The sequence below is a fragment of the Macadamia integrifolia genome, chromosome 7, assembly GCF_013358625.1.
Source record: "Macadamia integrifolia cultivar HAES 741 chromosome 7, SCU_Mint_v3, whole genome shotgun sequence".
Taxonomy (NCBI): domain Eukaryota; kingdom Viridiplantae; phylum Streptophyta; class Magnoliopsida; order Proteales; family Proteaceae; genus Macadamia; species Macadamia integrifolia.
In genome coordinates, this window is record NC_056563.1 from 10,977,134 (window position 1) to 10,998,145 (window position 21,012).

Here is a 21,012-nt window from a genome sequence, read left to right on the forward strand (position 1 = left end):
CTTCAACCTATATGCCATTAGGCACAGCCATACATAACATAGAAATCACACTTGGAAAGGGTGGACAATTAGCTAGAGCAGCAATGCAGTCCTCTGCACCAAGGCTATTTTGGTAATTCTCTAGGTAAAAATTTTCATGTTCATGGGGGTGGGGTGGGAGGGTTATATTACTTGATAAAATAAAATTGTGTTTATAGGCGTAATCTGCTTGGAGTTAGTTTCATTTTTGTTGGGGTTTATATGTGTACTCTATTATAAAATTAGGGAGTATACAGGTTCCACTGAAAGTTTGTTTCAGTTTTCTACTTTTCTTAAAGTTTAGATCAGGAATTAGAAAGCTGGAAAAATGCGTGAAAAAATTAGATTGTAGCTTAAAGTATTAGTAAGTTGTTTTAGTGGTTGCATTTTAGTAAGCTATAGAGTTTTGGAAGGTCAAGAAGCTTTTGATTTGTTTGGAGGGGAAGTCAACTAATGTAGAGACAATTTAACAAGAACCAACTCTACAGGAAGATTGCTAGTTCTTCAATGAGCAGCCGCAGTTTTGCTAGCCAGCACCTCAAAACAAAAAAATAGAAACGGAGAATACAATGGAAAGTAGAGAAGAAAAGATGAGGGGTAGGGTAGTCTCTCTCAGACTCCAGTCTTTCACCCATGGCCTCTCACAGCTTCCAAGCCAAAGCTCTCTTTTTTCTTAACTTCATCGTGTGAGACTCTCTAGGAATCTATTACAATATATAGGCATGACTTATTTGCCTCCCAAGAAAGTAGGAAAATAGAAACAAACTGTAAAAAAGGAAAATTATCTCATGTGCTTGGGCAAGTTACATGAAAAAAAGGAAAGAAATAGAAAGGGAAACTAATAAGAAAAGAAAATCTCTAGAAGAGATCTTCCTTGTACAAGAAGAATCAACGCAAAAAGGAAACTAAACACACTAGAAGCTCCTAATCGATCTTTCTTGTCAAGGATTAGCTTCTGTTATTGTTTGCTGCCAAGACTGAACAATTGTCACATTCCAGAAATGTCTCCTTCTGTTACTGTTCACGTGAACAGCAACTCATGGTACTGATGACATAAACAGTAACTTGTGAAACCCTTTTTTTGGGAATATTCTGGTCCTCCTCCATGTTTTGATCTATATCATCAACATGTGGTTCTGTTGTGGGGGTGAATTAGTCCCATTTTTCCCCTTGGAGGTTGTACTGTTACCTATTTTTATCAACAATATTGCATTTGTCATTTATAAAAAAAAAGGGGGGGGGGTAATGTAGTCATCGGAAAGCCAAATCGCAGGAAGAGAATGGCTGAGATACAAATTATCTTTTTGTTATTTGTTTCCTAATTTAGTTTCAGCCTTTATGTACTTTGTTAAGAGTTTAGTTATCTTAGTGAGCAAGCCTCAATATTCCTTTGTTAGAGGCTTCTTGTACTTCCCTATTTTAGTACTTTCTACTCTTGTTTTTGGAAAGTTTTCACTCAATGTAATGGGGACCTTAGTCTCATCCCCATGATTTTATGAATGAAGGTATACTTGCTTTGTGCAAAAAAACCTGTGAGATGCAGTGAGCTGAGAAACCTTGGATGAGATGCTCTAGTCTAAGAAAGACTGCCTATCCCATATTCTCTTTCTCCAACTGATCTGAGTTCTTACTTTCTGACCAACTGAGTCTAACCGAGACCACTGCTAAAGCTGCTGAGTGCTTATTGTCACTGTTATCTCCATCGAATAGTACCGATTTGCTGTTGATATTCTGCTGACTGAAGGAAGGATTCTACCACTTGCGGTTCTTGTTTTGAGGTTTTCTTGCTGAAACCTTTTAAGGCCATTGATCTCATCAGTTTTTGGGCTGTTGGGTCTGAGGTTTTGAGAATCAAATCCTCAAATAAGAACCCTCACTCGATTGGAGTTTGAAGCTACTCTGAGTGCTGGTTTGTCTAATACCAGAATTCTCCATATTGAACCCTAAATCAAGAATTGAGAGATCTCAGAATTTGGGCATCAGTTTGACCTGAGATTTTGAGGACTGATTCTTCCCATTAAATCCTTCGATGGTAATATTAGCCCTGTTCATCCCCTGTTACCACTGTTCTTGAAATCAGTTTATCTTTTGATCTAACCCTATCTTATGCCCTACAATAGGTTTTCTTAAGGCTCTGTTTGGTAGCATTTTTGTTTGTGATTTTTTCTCATTTAAGGGTTTCTTTAACTTCTTCACCAAACCTTTCTCCCAGCCGCACAAACACAACAATATATATATATTTTTTTTCAATTGACCAGCCAGCCAGACCGTGACTAGCTAGCTGCTGGCCAGCCGCATATGGAGGAGGCACCACAGGGCCGTGGGTAGGGGCCAGCCGGCAGCTGCAAGCCAAACTCAAGTCCAAGACGAAGTCAGAGATCCAACAAAAGTACAAACCAATGTGAAAGTCGTGAAATGCTCCACAAACATTTGAGTTCCATATCAATAGAGAAGGAACCAATCAGATCCACCAATCTTTGACAATAATTCAATTAGATCTAAAGAAAAAACAACATATTGTGATGTTATCCCCAAAATTTCCAATGGAGTTCTGGATGGACCATAAATGGACACATGGACGATACCTAGAAACCACGACAGGTGATAGATAGATAGATAGAAAGACAGTGAAGCTAATCAGATCTGAATTCGTCTGGCTGCGAGGGTGAAACGGAGTTGCAGGGACATGGTGGGACATATAAGCGCATGCTCATTAACAATGAGCGCATAAATGGCCAAAATTGTTTATGGCCAAAACACCTAAATGGGTCAAGACCCATTTTTGGTTTTTGTGTGTGTGCGTGTGTGTGTGTGTGTGTGTGTGTGTGTGTGTGTGTGTGTTTTCAATCTTTTTTAAATAGGAACAAGCTCCATAAATGATATCAAATGCAACCAATAACGTTTTTTGGGGCCAAAAAAAAAAAATGATACCAAAGAGAGCCTTAGGGCCTGATTGATATTCCGCTCTCAGTTCATTTTTTTGGATGAATAAATAATTCATTACCAAGAGAGAAAGAATATACAAGGGGAAAAAAGGGGGGGCTTATGCCAAAATGGAAAAGCGAACCTAAGGGGAACAGAAAAAAAACCAAAACTACAAAATCCACAAAGGGGGGGGGGAGAACCAAACCATAAGGGGCAAACAAGCCCAAGCACTAACTATGGGAGACAACCATGGGGGGGGGGAGGTGAAAGAAGAAGAAAGACACTAGGAGACAACAATGAGCCTGTTCCTTGGGGTGTCACGAACCGGGCGGTGTATAAGAGATCTAGCTTTGGAGGAAACCTCGAAATAGATGGCCTTCCAAATCCCTTCCAAGGAGCGGGAGTTGGTAGTCCATATACGAAGATTCCTTTCCATCCAAAGGTGGTTAATGGTGGCACAAAATGTAAGTTTCCCAACAGTGTCACAAATGGGGGAGCCACTATAGTTCATGTCTACTCAGATCCATTCGTGGGGGAGGGGAAGGATGGGACAGATGGAGGGCTAACAAGAATGGAGGACCTTCTTCCAAACGGAGGTAGAGAAGGGGCAAGAGAAGAAAAGATGGTTAACATCTTCAGTACCATGCCAACACAAACAATAGGGGAGGGGAACCTGGATGTGATGGGAGTTAAGGAAAGACCGAGTTGGAAGACTGTTGGAAAGAGTTTGCCAAGCGATAAAGCTATGGCGCGGGATGTGCCCTTTGAACTAAATGAGATTACGCTAAGGCGTAAGAGGATCTTTGGAGTAGGAAAAATTTCAGGCAGAGGCAGAGGAAAAGCGACCCGAAGGAGAAGGAAGCCACTTAATGGAATCTTGTATTCCTCGGTGCCCAGGAGGGATGGAGGAGGGAAGACCAGAGGTCCGGCAAGGGGGGAGGGAGAGGGGGAGGTGCCCAGACAAAGGGTAAGAGGATGGAGGCAACTATTTCAGAGCGAGACGAACCAATAGAAGAGATGATTCGAGGGGAGACTAGGGGGAGGAGAATGCCTGTGGGGTGCCAACAGTCTAGCCAGAGCAAGGTGGAAAGACCATTGCCAATGGAACAAGAGATAGCGGGGAGGGCAAGGGACCTGATGTCAAGAATATTTCTCCAGATCCAAGAAGCATCAACAGAGGGGGAGTCAGTCCAGAGGGAGTCTCACTTTAGGGGGCCGAGTAGATCCAAGAGACCCAGATGCTCTTCTACTTGGAGATGATTTTCCAGATAAGCTTAAGGATAGCAACCACGTTAATATCCTTGATTTTACGAAGACCCAGACCTCCTTCAAATTTGGGGCGGTTAACTTTGGACCAACTCATGGGGTGGAGGAAGCGAGTGGTCTCATTCCCTTTCCAAAGGAAGGCACAAAGGAGAGAATCAATAGCTTTGGAGGTGGAAGAAGGGAGGAGGAAAATGCCCGACCAATAAAGGTAGAGAAATTGGAGGACAGATTTGATGAGAACAAGGCAACCCGCATAGGAGAGGAGCTTGCCTTTCCAAAGGTGAAGCCGTTTCCTGATAGAGTCAAGAATGGCAGAGCAATGGTGGGGGGAAAGGTGAGAGGAGATGAGGGGGAGACCCAAATATCTGACGGGAAGAGTCCCAAGGGCAAATCCAGAGATGCCAAGCAGGTGAGCTCGGCGGGAATCTGAGACTTCTGAAAGAAAGAGATTGGATTTAAGAAGGATGATTTTCAAGCCAGAAAGGCACTCAAAAGCCCGAAGGGAGGACATGATATTAGATATGGATGTCGGGTCAGCTTTATAGAAGATCATGAGATCATCAGCGAAAGCCAGATGGATAAGCTTGAGGGCTTTGCACTTGGGGATGGGAGGAATGATGTGGTGGTCAGTGGAGCATTGGATAGAGCAGGAGAGAACTTCCATGGCAAGTCAGAAGAGGAAAGGGGAGAGGGGGCATCCCTGACGGATGCTAACTGCAGATGAGAAGTACCTAGTGGGGCTCCCATTGAGGAGGACAGAGAATCGGGGGGTGGAAATGCAGGAGTGAACCCAATGAACAAAGGAAGGTGGGAAGGACGACATTTGAAGGAGGACAGAGGAGATGAAATCCCAGAGGATTGAGTCAAATGCCTTATGAATGTTAACCTTCATAAGGTTTCCTTATTAGTGACTGACTAGTTAGTTACCTACTCCATGCTAATGTGCCTTGGATGATCCACATCTTTGGGTCAGGTGCTGATGAGCATATTGAACTATCCATGTGGTTGAGAGCCCTCACAGGCCAGGCACAACAACGCAATTATCAGGGGCGCGCTCTGCCAACTCCGTGGTGAGTTCTAGTCTAGTCCTATTTGGAGTCCAACTCCTATTATGTAAGGTCTAATCCTACTTGGAGTCTAACTCTTAGTTATGGTATGATTGCTAATCTACCCTTTATATATAGAGGAGTTAATGTACTCTAAATTCTCAAATTTGAATAATGAATGATTGTAGTCAATTGCTTAAACAACCGGGATAGCTATGGGTGAGATGCTTAGGCCGAGATAGCCAATCCCACCCACACTTGTCTTGTTTCTTTCTCTCAATTCTCTGTTTACTGCTACTATTAGTGCTTGCTGTTACTGCTTACTGACATTGAAGAGTCCTAAGAAAATCAGATTTGTTCAGAACTTCAAAAGCCAAAAACTGACCAGCACCCATGGAGGAATTAGGAGAGAGATCGATCTCCTCTTCCTTCCCCAATTGATCTCGGATCTGCCTGGCCTTTTCAGACGGTGTTCACAACCACCCAAGGATCACTCGATCCTCTTCTTGTTGCTGCCCAAGCAGCCCTACTATAGTTCTTGAAGAATTCTCTTAGATTCTCTCTTTTAGGTTTGAAAATCATGAAAGCACATAACTCTCAAACCAGCCGTTAGAGGCTCTTCATATTTGAGGGTTTTTATACCCTCCCTAGGCCCTACAATCGACCAAGTTTGCAGCTCAATTGGAGTCCCACAGACCCAGCTGTACCTCTCTCTCTCCACCCCTATTGCAGGTCCTTCTTTCTCGTATAGGGTTGGGTTTTGGGCTGGTTTTGCTACTGCATTGCTATTGTACCCTTGGGGGTTTATTTGCTGGTCTTATTCACTTGTTTCCTGGTCCTATTTTTGTTTTATGTTCTCTTGTTCTTCTAGTTTAATTCTGGGTATTCTAAAGTTAGTTTAAAGTCTTGAGTTGTCTTGTTTGGGGTTATAAACTGCTGGGGTAATTTACTTGTAACCTACTTTTGCATTAAGTGATATCAGAGCTATGGTTGAAGAAAGCTCCCACAAATTTCACTGGAGGATGTGATGAAAACCCTCAAAGCATTGGTTGCAAGGAAGATGTTATTGACCAACAAATCATAGAACTGAACGAGACTACTGTTGCCCAATCTAATGCTCAACCATGTTATTTTTCATGGGGAATTCCTTGAATGAGTGCATGAATTGGACGCGTACTTTGACAACTGCAACTTGATAGACACAGACTCCAATATGCATGTTCCCAGATGAGTGATTGTGTTCGAATACAATGGAGAATTCGTGAAAGACAACTTCAAGTTCAAGGGCGTGAGCCTAGAACTTGGGAGGAGATGGAGTATTAGTTGGCGGGCATGTATCTAACAAAACATGAACGGAGAATGTACTTCCTTCCACTAGATTTCCAAAAGCCACCCACTTGTCACATGATTTCTATTGTTGAGAAAGTGTTGGTCATTGATGTTCCTATCAGTGGTATTCATGTGGATGAAATTGAAAGATATATGGTCATAATGGTGACAAAGAGATTGAACCCAAGGAGATTAGTGCTACAACAACTGTGGTGATTATGGACAGTCAAGCGGAAGATCCTAAAGAGTTCGAGATTGAAGTAATGGTTGATGAAACTATTGAGGAGATTGTGAATGATAGGGACAAAAGACTTGAAGAGCCTATGATTGAAGAAGAGAGAGTAGAGGACATGCTAGAAGATGACCTTATGGATACATGTGAAGACCTTGAGGTTGAGCATGTGGAGTTCGTCATCCCATTAAAGTATCTTGAAGATCGAGCTTTTCACATTCTAGACTGCATCTTTATTATCAAAGAGCTACCTGAATTTTTCTACGGCTTGAAGATGGATGTGCACCATGCTATAATCACCCTCACACTACAAAATTCGAGGATAAATTTTTTCTGAGAGAGCGCGAGTTGATGTAGATAAGTCACTTAATGAGTTTATTTTATTGTAAATAAGCCTTGGGTTGAGTTATGTATGTGTTGGGCCTTTTATCCCATGGGTTTTCTTTGTAATGGGTCTCTTTAATGGGCCTAAAATATGGATAGAAAGTAGAAAAACGGGATTTAATTCATTAGTTTAGTTAGAGTCGTGTTTTGAGTCTATTTCCTTTGTTATTTCAGTTTAGTCAGTTTAGGTTTCCCTATTAGTGAATGACTAGTTAGTTTCCTACTCCATGGTGGAGTTCTAGTTTAATCCTACTTGGAGTCTAACTCTTAGTTATGGTATGACTGCTAATTTGCCCTTTATATATAGAGGAGCCAAAGTACTCTAAATTCTCAGGTTTGAATAATGAATGATTGCAGTCAATTGCTTAAACAACCAGGATAGCTGTGGGTGAGATGCTCTGGGCCGAGATAGCTAATCCCACCCACACTTGTCTTGTTTCTTTTCTCTCTATTCTCAGTTTACTAGTATTGTTAGTGCTTACTGAAATTGAAGAATCCTAAGAAAATTAGATCTATTCAGAACTTCAAAAGCCAGAACCGACCAGCACCCATGGAGGAATTAAGAGAGAGATCGATCTCCTCTTCCTTCCCCAATTGATCTCGGATCTGCCTGGCCTTTTCAGAGGGTGTTCACAACCACCTAAGGATCACTCGATCCTCTTCTTGTTGCTGCCCAAACAGCCCTAGTACAGTTCTTGAAGAATTCTCTTAGATTCTCTCTCCTAGGTTTGAAAATCAAGAAAGTGCATAACTCTCAAACCAGCCGTCATAAGCTCTTCATATTTGAGGTTTTTTGTACCCTCCCTAGGCCCTACAATTGACCAAGTTTGTAGCTCAATTGGAGCCCCACAGACCCGGCCGCATCTCTCTCTCTCCAGCCCTATTGCAGGTCCTTCTCTCTCTTATCGGGTTGGGTTTTGGGCTGGTTTTGCTGCTGCATTGCTATTATACCGTTGGGGGTTTATTTGTTGGTCTTATTCCCTTGTTTCCTAGTCCTATTTCTGTTTTATGTTCTCTTGTTCTTCTAGTCTAATTCTGGGCATTCTAAAGTTAGCTTAGAGTCTTGAGTTGTCTTGTTTGGGGTTATAAACTGTTGGGGTAGTTTTCTTGTAACCTATTTCTGCATTATTCTGTCTTCCATTTCAGTAAGAAAAGAGCAGTTGAACAATTGAAACCCTAGGGTTATTTGCATCTATGTAAACAAGTACGCTAGCTGTTCTTTGTTTCAAATGGATTTGATTTGTGAGAAATTTGTCGCTTGGCTGACCATAAGAAGATGAAGAAGAATTAGGGCTCAAAACTCGAATTAGGTTTCTATGGCCACCATTTTGGTTGCAGCAGAAGAAAAATAGGTATTACTTAGAGGTTGCTCGAAGTTCCTCCTCACGACTCCGGTTGCTCATAGTTCGTTTCAAGAAATCATCGGGCTTGACCCTTTTTTTTTAAGTGGCTTTTAATTTAGTAGAAGTGATTCGAATTTGTAAAATCACCAAATGAATGCTCCTCAAAACTTGCTCTGGGTGCATATTTGAGGCTGGTCTGATTCATGGGAGCATGAAATCAGACCGCACAACCAAACCAAATTCCACTCTCATTCCACTCCAGTGAATCAAAAATCACTGGAATCAGAAATTGAGTGTGTCACCAATCAGGGCCTTAGCTGCTGTTTGGGTTATTTTTTGACTCAGGATATTCTGCGTTATTGTCTTGTATTGTTAGAGGGTGTAAGGGGTACTTCAATGTATTGTTACCTATTGTTGAGTGATAAATCATATACTTGAGTCTGAAATTAGTGTCTGATCCTATTCTGGGGTTGAGTCACTTGTGACTTGGGTTTACATTTAATGGAATCAGAGCCATGGCTGAGGTGAGTTCTAATGCTGTGAACTCTGGAAGCTACTAACCTTTCACTTGCTGAGGTTGTTCAACAGTTGACCGAAATGTTATCCACTATGGACCAGCGTCTGGACTCTTACACTGCACAAAGGGGGGGAAAGCAGCATTCTGTCAATTGTGTTCCTCGACGAGCACAAAGAACCACACAGACACCAGCTCTCAATTGTGATTACACTACTGATCGTGATGCAAATCCATGACAATCTGATGACAAGCATAAGGTCAAGCTGGAAGTATAGGATTACAACAAGAAGCATGACCCATACATATTTTGTGATTGGTTGTGTGCTCTTGACGACTAAACGGAGGAACGAAAGATGAAGCTGGCCCGTACCGAGTTAATAGGGACAAAAAGGGAGTGGTGGTGCACTCAAGAAGACTAGTTGTATCGTCGACGAGAAGTGCCTACAACTTGGAAAAAATGAAAGACTTACTAAAAGAGAAGTACCTAACCTTAACCATTCAACGAAGATTACAAGGTCAACTTAACATCCTTTGTCTAGGGTCCAGGATAGTGGAGTACATGGATAAGTTCAACGATCTTCTTTCATGTACCGAGACAGATGAAGAAGACACTCAGCTCTTATCTCGTTTCAAATTGGGATTACAAACTGATATTCGTGACAAGATGGATGTGACCCAAATCCTTAGTTTGAACGATTGTTTTGAGAAGACACTTGAAGCGGAGTATTGATTCAAATCAGCCCTCGATGTTTTAATCCACAATTTGGAGACGCGGTGGACAACTTCATAGTAAATAAGCCAAGTGGATTCCCTACCCGAGCTCCACAAGCTTCATCAGATATGTGTAAGGCACCTATGGTTATGGTCAGAGGTGCCACTAAGTGCTATCATTGTAATGGTTTTGGCCACTACGCAAACTTTTGTCTACAACGGGGTAAATCAAATTCAGTCATCGCAGCTATTGAATCCAACCCCGAGATGCTAATATGTGAGCACCAATTAGATGATGACTGCCCTTGAGGGAGAGGACTACACTGATGCCCTAGATGATGGTAATGATGTCGATATCTACGAGGTTAATGTCTTTACTCGAATTCTTGTCGTGGAAGTTAAAGGTGAAGATTGGCGACACCATTGCATCTTTTATACCTTGGTGAATAGTGGACCGTCAACTGCACAAGTCACTGTGGAATATGAAAGTTGCATCAATGTAGTGTTACAGGCCTTCTTTATTGAAGGGAAGCTGAAGTTGGAACCACATCCACAACCATACAAGGTATCACTCCTTAACAATGATGCATTGGAAGTTAACCAACGTTGTTTTGTGCCTTTGAAGATTTCAGGTTATGAGGAAGATGTATGGTGTGATATCATACCTATGGTGTTGACAGATGTTCTACTTGGATGGCCTTGGATGCACGATATGGGAGGCACCAATAGTCAGTGCTTCTTTGATTTTAAGCGAAAGCCTTTAGTGCTGAATCCACTCAACATTCCCATTATGAAGCCAAAGCTTATGGCTTCCCAAGCAAAGCGACAACAGATTTGAAGCAACCATCAAAAGAAGGTCTGTTCCACAAGGCAAGACACGACAAGAAAGAGGAAGTACAAGTAAGGGGCGGCATATGGAACAAAGACTACTAGCCTTACCTCATCAAGAGTTCTTAGCAACCAGAGAAAAAAGGGGCTTAATATTGGCAATTGTTACTAAGGAAGTTTTGCCTGCAAATCAAACTAACTTTCCAAACCTATAATGGGGTTACTTTCTGATTCTGCAGACTTAGTACCTGATGATTTGCCTGACAAGCTAACCATTGATGAGAGACATACAACATGCTATGGATCTTATGCTAGTATTAATCTTTCTGAACCTACCCACTTTCGTTCTGGGGTTGAGTCACTTGTGGCTTGGCTTTGCTATTGGGGAGGAGGGGTTAATACATGGTTTGGAATAAGTTCAGTATTTCTAATTTTAAAGCATCATAACTTGTATAATGGGAAGAGTCCTGGCTAAGCTTTTTCGGTAGAGTCATGCAGATGTTACATACTGAAGAATTTTTTTTAAAAAAGGCTTATTCCTCTTTTCTGTTCTGCCCTATTGTTATAGGCCTTGAAGCCAAGTTTCAGTTATTCATCCTTTGTAGCTTAGAGGAGAGGGTATCCACTTTGATGCCACAGAAGAAGGGGAGTTGGAAACAGAGGCACTTCTTGCTGATCCCTAAGATACCCTAGTTTCCAGCAACAGGGCAAAGGAGGAGGCCTCTGGCTGTCCATCCTAATTTTGGCTCCCAAAAGCTATCTCTATTGTCTATTAGAAAATGCAGGAATTACAACTGGATAACTCTAATTTCACACCTTATTGTTATCTGGGGAGTACTGATGCTCTGTGTTCAGTTGGTTGTTTGTTACAATAAAGCCCCTAGTATTTTTGCATTGAACATGCTCATTGTATTCTGGTTTTGCGTTACATTTGTCATGTAAGTTTAACTTGGGGATTCCTTACACATTTGCAAGATAAGGAACAATGTTCGTCTTTTGTTGTCTCATGTTCTCTGATTTACCTGTTAGGTTGTCACTTTCCCACATGGCAGCATATGGACTTAAGATTAGCCAAACAGTTGTTGATGGCATAAGTTCTTCTTTTAATATTCCTGAATTAGTGTCATCATTGAAACTTCATTGTGATTGACCTTTTTTTTTTAATTCAGATACATGGAGGAGTCAGGTCATTCTTTGGTCACTAATGGACGGGCTTCTCATAGTATTGGAAGGCTGGGGAACTTGGTCCGGGTAAGAAACCTCGAAGTTCTGTGATATTGGAATTCATATTGTCTTTACTGGCTCGTCTGTTGTTTTAGTTACCTGATGACTTTTTCCTCTCTCCCCTCTGTACTCTCTCAGGAGAATGATGATTTTTTTGAGCTGATATCTTCTAAGCTTCTTACGGAAACTAGATACTCCACCAGCATCTGTGCGGCTTCTGCAAGGCTACTTCTTAGCTGTTCGACAACCTGGCTGGTAAATCTCATTAATTCTGATTTGCTTTATATGTTCATTGTGAGCCAAATATGATCTTTGATTATTTTGACTTACGGGTGAAGTGGATTATCTGCAAATGAGTACAGTATCCTCATGTCTTTGAAGATGCTGTCCTAGAGAACATCAAAAGCTGGGTGCTGGATGATAAGGTTGGCCATTTTGGTGATGAATACAATGGAATGCATGATTCAGGGAAATATACACCCACAGATTCTGAAATGTTGAGAACATATGCTACTGGACTTCTCGCTGTATGCTTATCTGGGTGTGTACCCTGAAGTGCCTGAACATCTTTCTCACTGGTTTGTGGTCTCTCCTATTTTATTTGTATTCTTGTCTTTGATTTTTTTTTCCCTTAATGATAATTTCAGTGGTGATCAAGTGGTCGAAGATGTGTTGACATCTGGATTGTCGGCCAAGCTTGTGCGTTATCTTCGCGCAAGGGTTCTTGGGGAAACAAGTACAAGTCAAAAAGATTCAACTTATCGGACAGAGTATAAGAACACATCTGGTGCTTCTTCCATAAAAGGTAGAGAAGAATGTAGGGGTAGGTTCCGGCAGGTATTGGATGCCACTCAATTAGATGGTCCTGGGTTAGTGGATGAAGGATTTTTAGATGATCAGAGTGGTGAGAGGGATCATGATAAAACCATCAGTATTAGACAAGCGCGTGGTGAAGAGTGTTGGGATGATGATGGGGAATCACCCCGAGAATATGCAGATGATTTATCTGAGGGGGTTGATGTGTTTGACGTTGATGAAGAAGATGTTGGACCACTCGGTGAGGAAAAAATTCAAAATTGTGATGGGAAAGCCAAATTTGGTGACAGATATGGTACAAGTAGATCCATGAGAGAAGAGGATTGTGAGGAGAATATCAGAGATGATTCTTCAAGGTGCCGAACAAACCGTGGATGGGCAAGGATTAGAGGAAAGGGAAGGGCTAATGAAGGAGTTGTAGACAATGACAGAGTGTTGACCCCTCCAGGATCTGGAATACGATTAGGAGGACAAAGCCGGGCTGTCAGGGAGAGGAATCAAATAAGAAATCAAGATGTGAAAAGACTTTCTGATGCCAAAAAGTTTTCATGCCGAATTGATGCTAATGGATTTGTTGCAAGAGAGGATAACGATGATCATTTCCAAGAATGCAAAGTTGGCGCAAGGGATATCTCTGATGTCGTAACGAAAGCAGTTCGAGCTGCTGAAGCTGAAGCCAGAGCAGCCAATGCGTCTGCAGAGGCAATTAAGGCAGCTGGTGATGCTGCTGCTGAACTAGTGAAGAGTGCTGCTATAGAGGTGTGTATTGATGGTTTTATTTTTTTATTTTTTTATTATTATTACTGTTTATAAGTATGCTAGTTTTATCCATTCCTATCTAGGAATTTAAGAGTACAAATGATGAAGAAGCTGCAGTTCTAGTTGCTTCAAAAGCAGCATCCACTGTTATAGATGCTGCTAATGCAACTGAGGTCTCAAGGTAAGTGGAACTTGCTCTTGTATTTTCTTTGGTTATGCCTTTATAGTGTGCGTTTATGTTGGCTATACTTATTTTGATTGTTTGACAGGAGCTCAAATAATCTCCATGAGGATTCAATTGATTCAATGGCCAGAGAACCAGAAAAAGATGAGGAGTTAGAAGGATCATTTGTATTGGATAATAACTCTCTTGCACAGCTGAGAGAAAAATATTGTATTCAATGTCTTGAGATACTTGGTGGATATGTTGAAGTCCTGGGCCCTGTTCTCCATGAAAAGGGAGTTGATGTCTGCCTAGCTCTACTTCAAAGGAGTTCCAAAAATAGAGAGACAGCAAACATCACAATGCTTCTGCCTGATGTGCTGAAACTAATATGTGCTTTAGCTGCTCACCGTAAATTTGCTGCATTATTGGTTGATCGCGGTGGCATGCAAAAACTTCTTGCAGTCCCGAGAGTTTCTCAGACTTTCTTTGGCCTTTCATCCTGCTTATTTACTATTGGTTCTCTTCAGGTGAATGCATATATAATAGTTCTACATGATTCTTAAGAGTTCCATTTTTTTTACTTATGAAGTTTATAACTGCATCCTGGTCTTTTCTGAACCCAAAGATTTTTTTTTTTTTTTGTAATATTCTTACAGGGAATCATGGAACGTGTATGTGCTTTTCCTCCTGATATTGTCAATCAAGTGGTTGAGCTATCTCTCCAGCTTCTTGAGTGTCCACGAGATCAAGCCAGGAAAAATGCTGCTGTTTTTTTTGCTGCTGCATTTGTCTTTAGAGCAGTTGTAGACTCTTTTGATGCACAGGATGGTTTGCAGAAATTTCTAAATCTCTTACATGGTGCTGCCTCGGTCAGACCAGGAGGTAATTCTGGGACACACAGTCTGTCTATTCTGGGGTCTCTTCAAAATGATCAGTCACCTGCAGAGGTGCTGACCGCATCAGAGAAGCAAGTAGCTTATCACACCTGTGTTGCACTTCGGCAATACTTGAGGGCTCACCTTATATTGCTCGTGGATTCCATTCGTCCTAATAAAAATCGAAGTGTCATCCGGCATATTACTAGTGCTAAGGCTGCCTACAAGCCACTTGACATCAGTAATGAGGCCGTGGATGCCGTGTTTCTGCAAATACAGCGGGATCGGAAGCTTGGTCATGCATTTGCAAGAGCTCGTTGGCTTGCAGTGGATAAGTTCTTAGTCTCCAATGGGCATATCATTATGTTGGAATTGTGTCAAGTATGTGGTTCCCAATCCTTTTGTTTTTTCGTTTCATTTGTTTCCCTGCTCCTTTTCCTGCTTATCATAGTTGAGTGACTGATTGAGTTTTTCTACTTAGGCCCCAGCTGTTGACCGCTACTTGCATGACTTAGCTCAATATGCATTGGGTGTTCTTCACATTGTTACATTGGTGCCTTACAGCCATAAAATGATTTTAAATGCCACATTGAGCAATCATCGTGTTGGTATGGCAGTTATTTTGGATGCAGCAAATGGTGCTGGCTATGTAGATCCAGAGGTAAAGACCTTAATTGTCAATATTTTTCTGGAATTTGGATGCTGCAAGAAGGCTTTTGAAGTTGGTGTTATGATTTTACATTCTTTTTGGAATCGATTTATTTTGTTTTAGCAGGTTATTCAGCCAGCCCTCAATGTGTTGGTTAATCTTGTATGCCCACCACCTTCAATTAGTAACAAGCCAGCTGTGCTTCCACAAGGTCAGCAGTCTGTTTCAATTCAAGCCTCAAATGGTTCTACTGTGGAGAATAGAGGAAGACATGCTGAAAGAAATATCTTAGACCGAAATGTTTCTTTGCCCATTCAAAATGAGTCCAGGGAGTGGAATGGAGAATTCGCTGTTGCAGAACGTGGTTGTTCAGTAGTGTTTGGTATGCCAGCTTCCAGTAGTAATTCACAAGCGGCTGTTCCTAATGTCACTTCTAGGGTGGTGGGAGATCGTAGGATATCCTTAGGTCCTGGGGCAGGTTGTGCCGGCCTTGCTGCACAGTTGGAACAAGGCTATCATCAGGCAAGGGAGGCTGTTCGGGCACACAATGGAATAAAAGTTCTTCTGCATCTTCTCCATCCTCACATACTCACACCTCCTGGTGCTCGTGACTGTATACGGGCTCTTGCGTGCCGAGTCTTGCTTGGTTTAGCCAGAGATGAATCTATTGCACATATTTTGACAATGCTTCAGGTGAGTGATGGTCCAATACCAAAATTGCTACCTTGTAATATACTTCTACTCTGATCACTATTCTTTTTTGGATGACAACACTGGGTGCTTGTTCATACTGCAAGCTGGTTATGGGAAATTCAGTTCTTATGGGTGGCACTTGCTCAGATGATTTTAAGGAAAAGGGGTTCTATTAATAAAATGACTGGATTTTGGGTTGCCTGTCACTTTTTTTTGTTGGGGTGGGAGGGGTGTGTGTAGTTGGCTTTCCTTGATGGAAGCAGAAATTATTAATTTCAACTGAATACATGTATAGTCATTTGGATTTAAACTTTCTGCTTTCTGCACTGGTTGAGACAAGAAAAGTTTAACGTGAAAAGGACTCTTCATGATGGTCTTATAAATTTAAAATTTTCAAGGACACAGTTGTTTTATGTATATAGTCTATGGTTATTTAGGTGATAAATATTTCTAAGTGTCACTCTTCTAGATTAGTTACCTTTGGAGTTGTGAACATGGCAACCATTTTTGAACATACTGCTGTTATAGTGTCTGTATTTGACTAAAAGTTGGTTTATGCCTTTTTCTATGAAATCCATAGACTGCATTCCAATGTTGATATAATTAATATTCGTAATTTTTGTGGAACTATAATTTTTTCATTTTAGTTACACTACACTAGTGTCTTGTAAAAACTTTGGCTGGGGGGTGGGTTCTCTTTCCTCTGTTTCTCTATTTCCAGTTCTTTATTGGGGTTGTAGACTTGCAGTGCGGGTGGGGTGTGTGTGTGTGTAGCGTGTTGTTCTGTGAGGGTTCTATTGTCTCTTAATGTTCCTGGTTGGCTTTCTTGCTGTTTCTCTGTAGTGCTTTCCTTGCTGAGCTTCTTTTGTTTTGGTCACCCGTTTTGTTGTTTGTCTGCTTTTTCTTCTCTAATAAATTTCATCATCTTGTTGCTTGTTCCCAAAAACAAAAAAAAAGATTTTGTATGAATACTGTGTGAATATCTGTATATATTTCAGATGGGTCTTTGATCTGTATCTTTAAATATGAAATGGTGTTGTAGGTGGGAAAAAAACTTTCAAAGCTAATTCGAGATTCAGGAAACCAGATGCCTTGTTCAGAGCAGGGCAGGTGGCACACAGAACTTGGCCATGTGGCAATAGAATTGATTGGGGTAAGCATCATTAGGCCCTACATTCAGATTTTCAACTTGCTTATATGTGTGTGTGTGTGCGTGACAAAATGTGAGCGACATGCCTGTTGGGGAAATGCCATCCTAACTTCATTTGGGGTCAGGTTTAGTTTACTATTCACTCATCACCGGAAGATTCTGCAATAAATTCTGCTGAACTACAAACGCGTCATCTTTTAGGTGGGCCATGATTTGAGGTTGTAGTGGATAACATGTTCTTTGACTTATTTCTTAGATTTGTGAAGTCACATTTTTCTAGTGTCTACACTATATAGGAACAAAGAGGAAAGCAAACTTTTTTTTTTTATATAAATTATTTTGGAGGTGGGGGGTGATGTAGGGCCAAGTCAAAAGTGACCCAACCCTAGAATAGGATCTTAAATACAACCAATTCAGACACAGACATCAGTCTCGGTATAGAGCAGCTACCAACATCAGGGAAACACTATATATAAGATCAGGTTAAACTGTGCTTGGAATGTAAACACAGTACATAATCCAGCCTGATATATACTAGTTAACAAACTGTTGGATGGGGGAATGACTCGTGTCTAACATGACACTAACCCTCTTTATTTATAATAATGTAGAGAATGTTCTAGAATATTACAAGGGCAATTAAACCTCTAAAGGGCCTAAGGACCTGTTTGGTTTCTAACAACTTCACTAAAAACCCATTATTACACCACTTCTCCTCAACCTGGTGCATAGATATCACAGACCTTTAGTAAATACATCAGCTAGTTGTTCACTAATAGGAACAAAAGGCACAATGATAAGACCCATATCTAGCTTCTCTTTGATGAAGTGTTGATCGATCTCTACATGCTTGGTCCAATCATGTCAGATAGGGTTACGAGCAATACTGATGGTAGATTTGCTGTTGCAAAAGAGCTTCATAGGAAGGGTAGCAGGGCCAACCAAATCTGTAAGGAGACCATGAAACCGTAGGAGCTTACAAATGCTATGTGTCATAACATAGAACTCTTGCTTGAGCAATTGACTGGGCAACCACAACTTGCTTCTTGCTCCTCCATGTAACAAGTTTACAACCAACAAAGGTGCCATAACCAGTAGTAGACTTATGGTCATCAGGAGAACCGGCGCAGTCACCATCAATGAAGGCCTCAACCCTGAGGTGATCATGAGGAGAATAAAGGATGCCACGTCTTGGGGCAGATTTCGAGTAACGGAGAATGCGCAACACAACCTCCATATGAGTCAAGTAGGGATTATGTATGTATTGACTAACTATGCTGACTACAAATGCAATGTCAGGGTGTGCATGAGAAAGGTAGATCAAGTGCCCAACTAATCTCTAATATCTCCCCTTGTCCATAGAATCACCTTACTTTCTAATCAGGTGACCATTAGCCTTGATAGGAGTATCTGCTGGCTAGCATCCATCATACCTGTCTTAGTGCGAAGGTCAAGAACATACTTTCGTTGAGACAAGTAGATTCCACAAGAAGACTTGGCAACTTCAATGCCACTCCTAGATCTTTGATCTCGAATTTCTTACTCAAGTATCTCTTAAGATGATCAATTTTTGCCAAATTTATTAGTAATAACAACAATTTCATCTATATAGATGATCAAGATAGCAATCTTCCCACCAAATCTCTTAATGAACAGAGTGTGGTTGGCATTGCTTTGAGAGTAGCTTGTAGTAATCATAGCCTTGTGAAAACGCCCGAACCAAGCACAAGGGGATTGCTTCAGCCCATATAATGACCACTTTAGCTTGTTTATTTCCCTTAGGTGTTAGAGCAAGTAAACTCAGGAGGAATGTCCATATATACTTCCTCCTCAAGTTCCTATGAAGGAAAGTACTTTTCTTATCCAGCTATTGAAGATCCCAACCCAAGTTGACAACACAAGATAAGATAACACGGATTGTGTTCATCCTATCAACTGGAGCAAACGTCTCCTGGTAGTCAATCCCATAAGTTTAAGTGAAGCCCTTTATGATAAGCCTGGCAGTTGACATCAATCTTCTATTTCACTATGAAGACCCACTTACAACCAACAATTTTCTTCTGTGTGGGAAGACACACTAGATCCCATGTGTCATTCTTCTTTGAAGCTTGCATCTCCTCAACTATAACTGCCTGCCACTGTGAGTCTGCATTTGCTTCCTGCCAAGTATGGGGAATAGACGCAAAGGATAGAGATGACACAAAATTATAGTAGGATGGAGAAAGTGAGCCGAAGAAATAGTTTTAGAAATAGGATGTGAAGTACAAGACCTAGTGCCTTTACAAACAATAATAGGCAACTCAAGAGAAAGATCGACACTACCAACTGGAACATCAACAGAAGGGGAAAGAGAATTACCTGGGTCTGAGGGGACAAAATCAGGCTCAAGAGTTGACAATTTGCGTGGTAGGTTAGGTGCTGGATGTGTAGTGGTCTGAGTCTGCTATTTGTGGCTATAAACAGACATCTCTGGCCGAGCCGAAGTAGGAGTGTCAATCCCCCCTGAAACGGGACACTGACAGGGATTGCAAGTTCAAAAGGTGGTACATCTTCCATAATGGAAGAAGACTCCCCTTGAAGAGGTGTCGTAGTGTAGTAAGACGCAGAATCGTAAGAATCATTCCCCGACTGCCCTCCTTAAGATTGATATCCATAAAGCTTTTGACACATTAAGTTGGGATTTCATCTCTAATGTCCTGCTTCATGTCCTGCTCCACATGTCATTCCCTACCTCCTTTGTCCATTGGATCCGTACCTGCATTTTCCTCCCCCTGCTTATCTGCCCTTCTGAATGGCAGCCCGGCTGGTTGCTTTCCCTCTGGCTGTGGTATTCGGTAGGGATGCCCCTTTTCCCCTCTCCTCTTCTCCCTCTCCCTTGAAGTCCTCTCCCGCCCTATCCAATCCGCCACCGAAATTCACCTCATCTCCCCTATCCCTAAGTGCAAATCCCTCCATCTCTCCCATTTGGCTTTCGCCAACAATGTTATGATTTTCTCCAAGGCTGACACCATTTCCATCACTACCATCATGTCTTCCCTCCATTCTTTTGAAGCCCTTTCAAGCCTCAAAATCAACCTCCTTAAGTCCAACATCTTTCTCTTTGGTATTTTTCCTGAAGCCAGGAACACCCTTTCTAGCATTTCGGGCATTCCTTTGGGCTCCCTCCCTGTCAAATACTTGGGTCCATAGTTTTTAAAGCGCTGGTGCGACTAAGGCGTTTGAGGGCCTGTCGGAGCGCCTTAGCAATAAGGCGGGCATAAAGCGTCGCCTTATTGACTAAAGCGTTCTTGTGTACTTTTTTTTATAAAACCAATCTATTTGACTCAGATACTAGTTAAATCCTATTACTCATATGCTAAATAAATATTAAATGTTTATATTCATACCAATGTAAGATATTCATCAAGAAAACAAATCAATAAAGCGAATAAACTAAGTTCATCATCAATTCATCATCAATCATCAATCATGAATCATCAATATTCAATCATCAATCATCTTAACATATTAACATATAATATAAATACATAATTATGAAACAAAATTATAAATATAAAGAAAAGAAGACATAAAATATACAAGTATTTATTATACTTACCTCTATGATGCCATAATGAGTGCCTAAGCCCTAAGGTCATCCACTATATTTCTACTCCTGTCAAAGAAGTAATTAAGAACTTAGAATTAAAATACATCGAAAGTAAAAATCGAGATGCCAAATTAAATGGATGAGAAGTGACTAACCTGGGGATTCTTAATCATTCTAAAAAACTTTAAACTTCAATGAAGCTAAAACATAAAATAAACTAAAATGCTAAGAATTTAGTAAACAAAGAAAGTCAAATACTTAAAAGTTCAAGGACTCAAAAAACTTTAAAGTTTAAAGACTCAAAATACGTCAAAGTTCTAAGACTCAAAGACTTTCAATCCAAATCAGTAATTAAATTAAAATCTTCTTCTTCAACTGCATTTTGTTGCTGGCTTGCATCATCTGGAGCTATGCCATAATCATCCTCAATGTTTTCATCATCACGAATATCCTCTTCACTCATCTCATCCACTTCTTCATCTGACAAATCCT

At 41.0% G+C, this 21,012-nt stretch overlaps 1 protein-coding gene across 1 annotated transcript in view; it reads left to right on the plus strand.

The window, feature by feature from the left end:
- LOC122084974 (DDB1- and CUL4-associated factor homolog 1-like) overlaps positions 1-21,012 on the plus strand; it is a 60,173-nt gene that overhangs the window by 6,913 nt on the left and 32,248 nt on the right. Inside the window, exons 2-11 of the mRNA XM_042653382.1 lie at positions 11,769-11,850; positions 11,962-12,078; positions 12,186-12,364; positions 12,471-13,398; positions 13,482-13,579; positions 13,668-14,091; positions 14,221-14,820; positions 14,921-15,100; positions 15,212-15,781; positions 16,824-16,934. Of these exons, the coding sequence (XP_042509316.1) occupies positions 11,769-11,850; positions 11,962-12,078; positions 12,186-12,364; positions 12,471-13,398; positions 13,482-13,579; positions 13,668-14,091; positions 14,221-14,820; positions 14,921-15,100; positions 15,212-15,781; positions 16,824-16,934 (3,289 nt within the window). The remainder of the gene's footprint in view (positions 1-11,768; positions 11,851-11,961; positions 12,079-12,185; positions 12,365-12,470; positions 13,399-13,481; positions 13,580-13,667; positions 14,092-14,220; positions 14,821-14,920; positions 15,101-15,211; positions 15,782-16,823; positions 16,935-21,012) is intronic.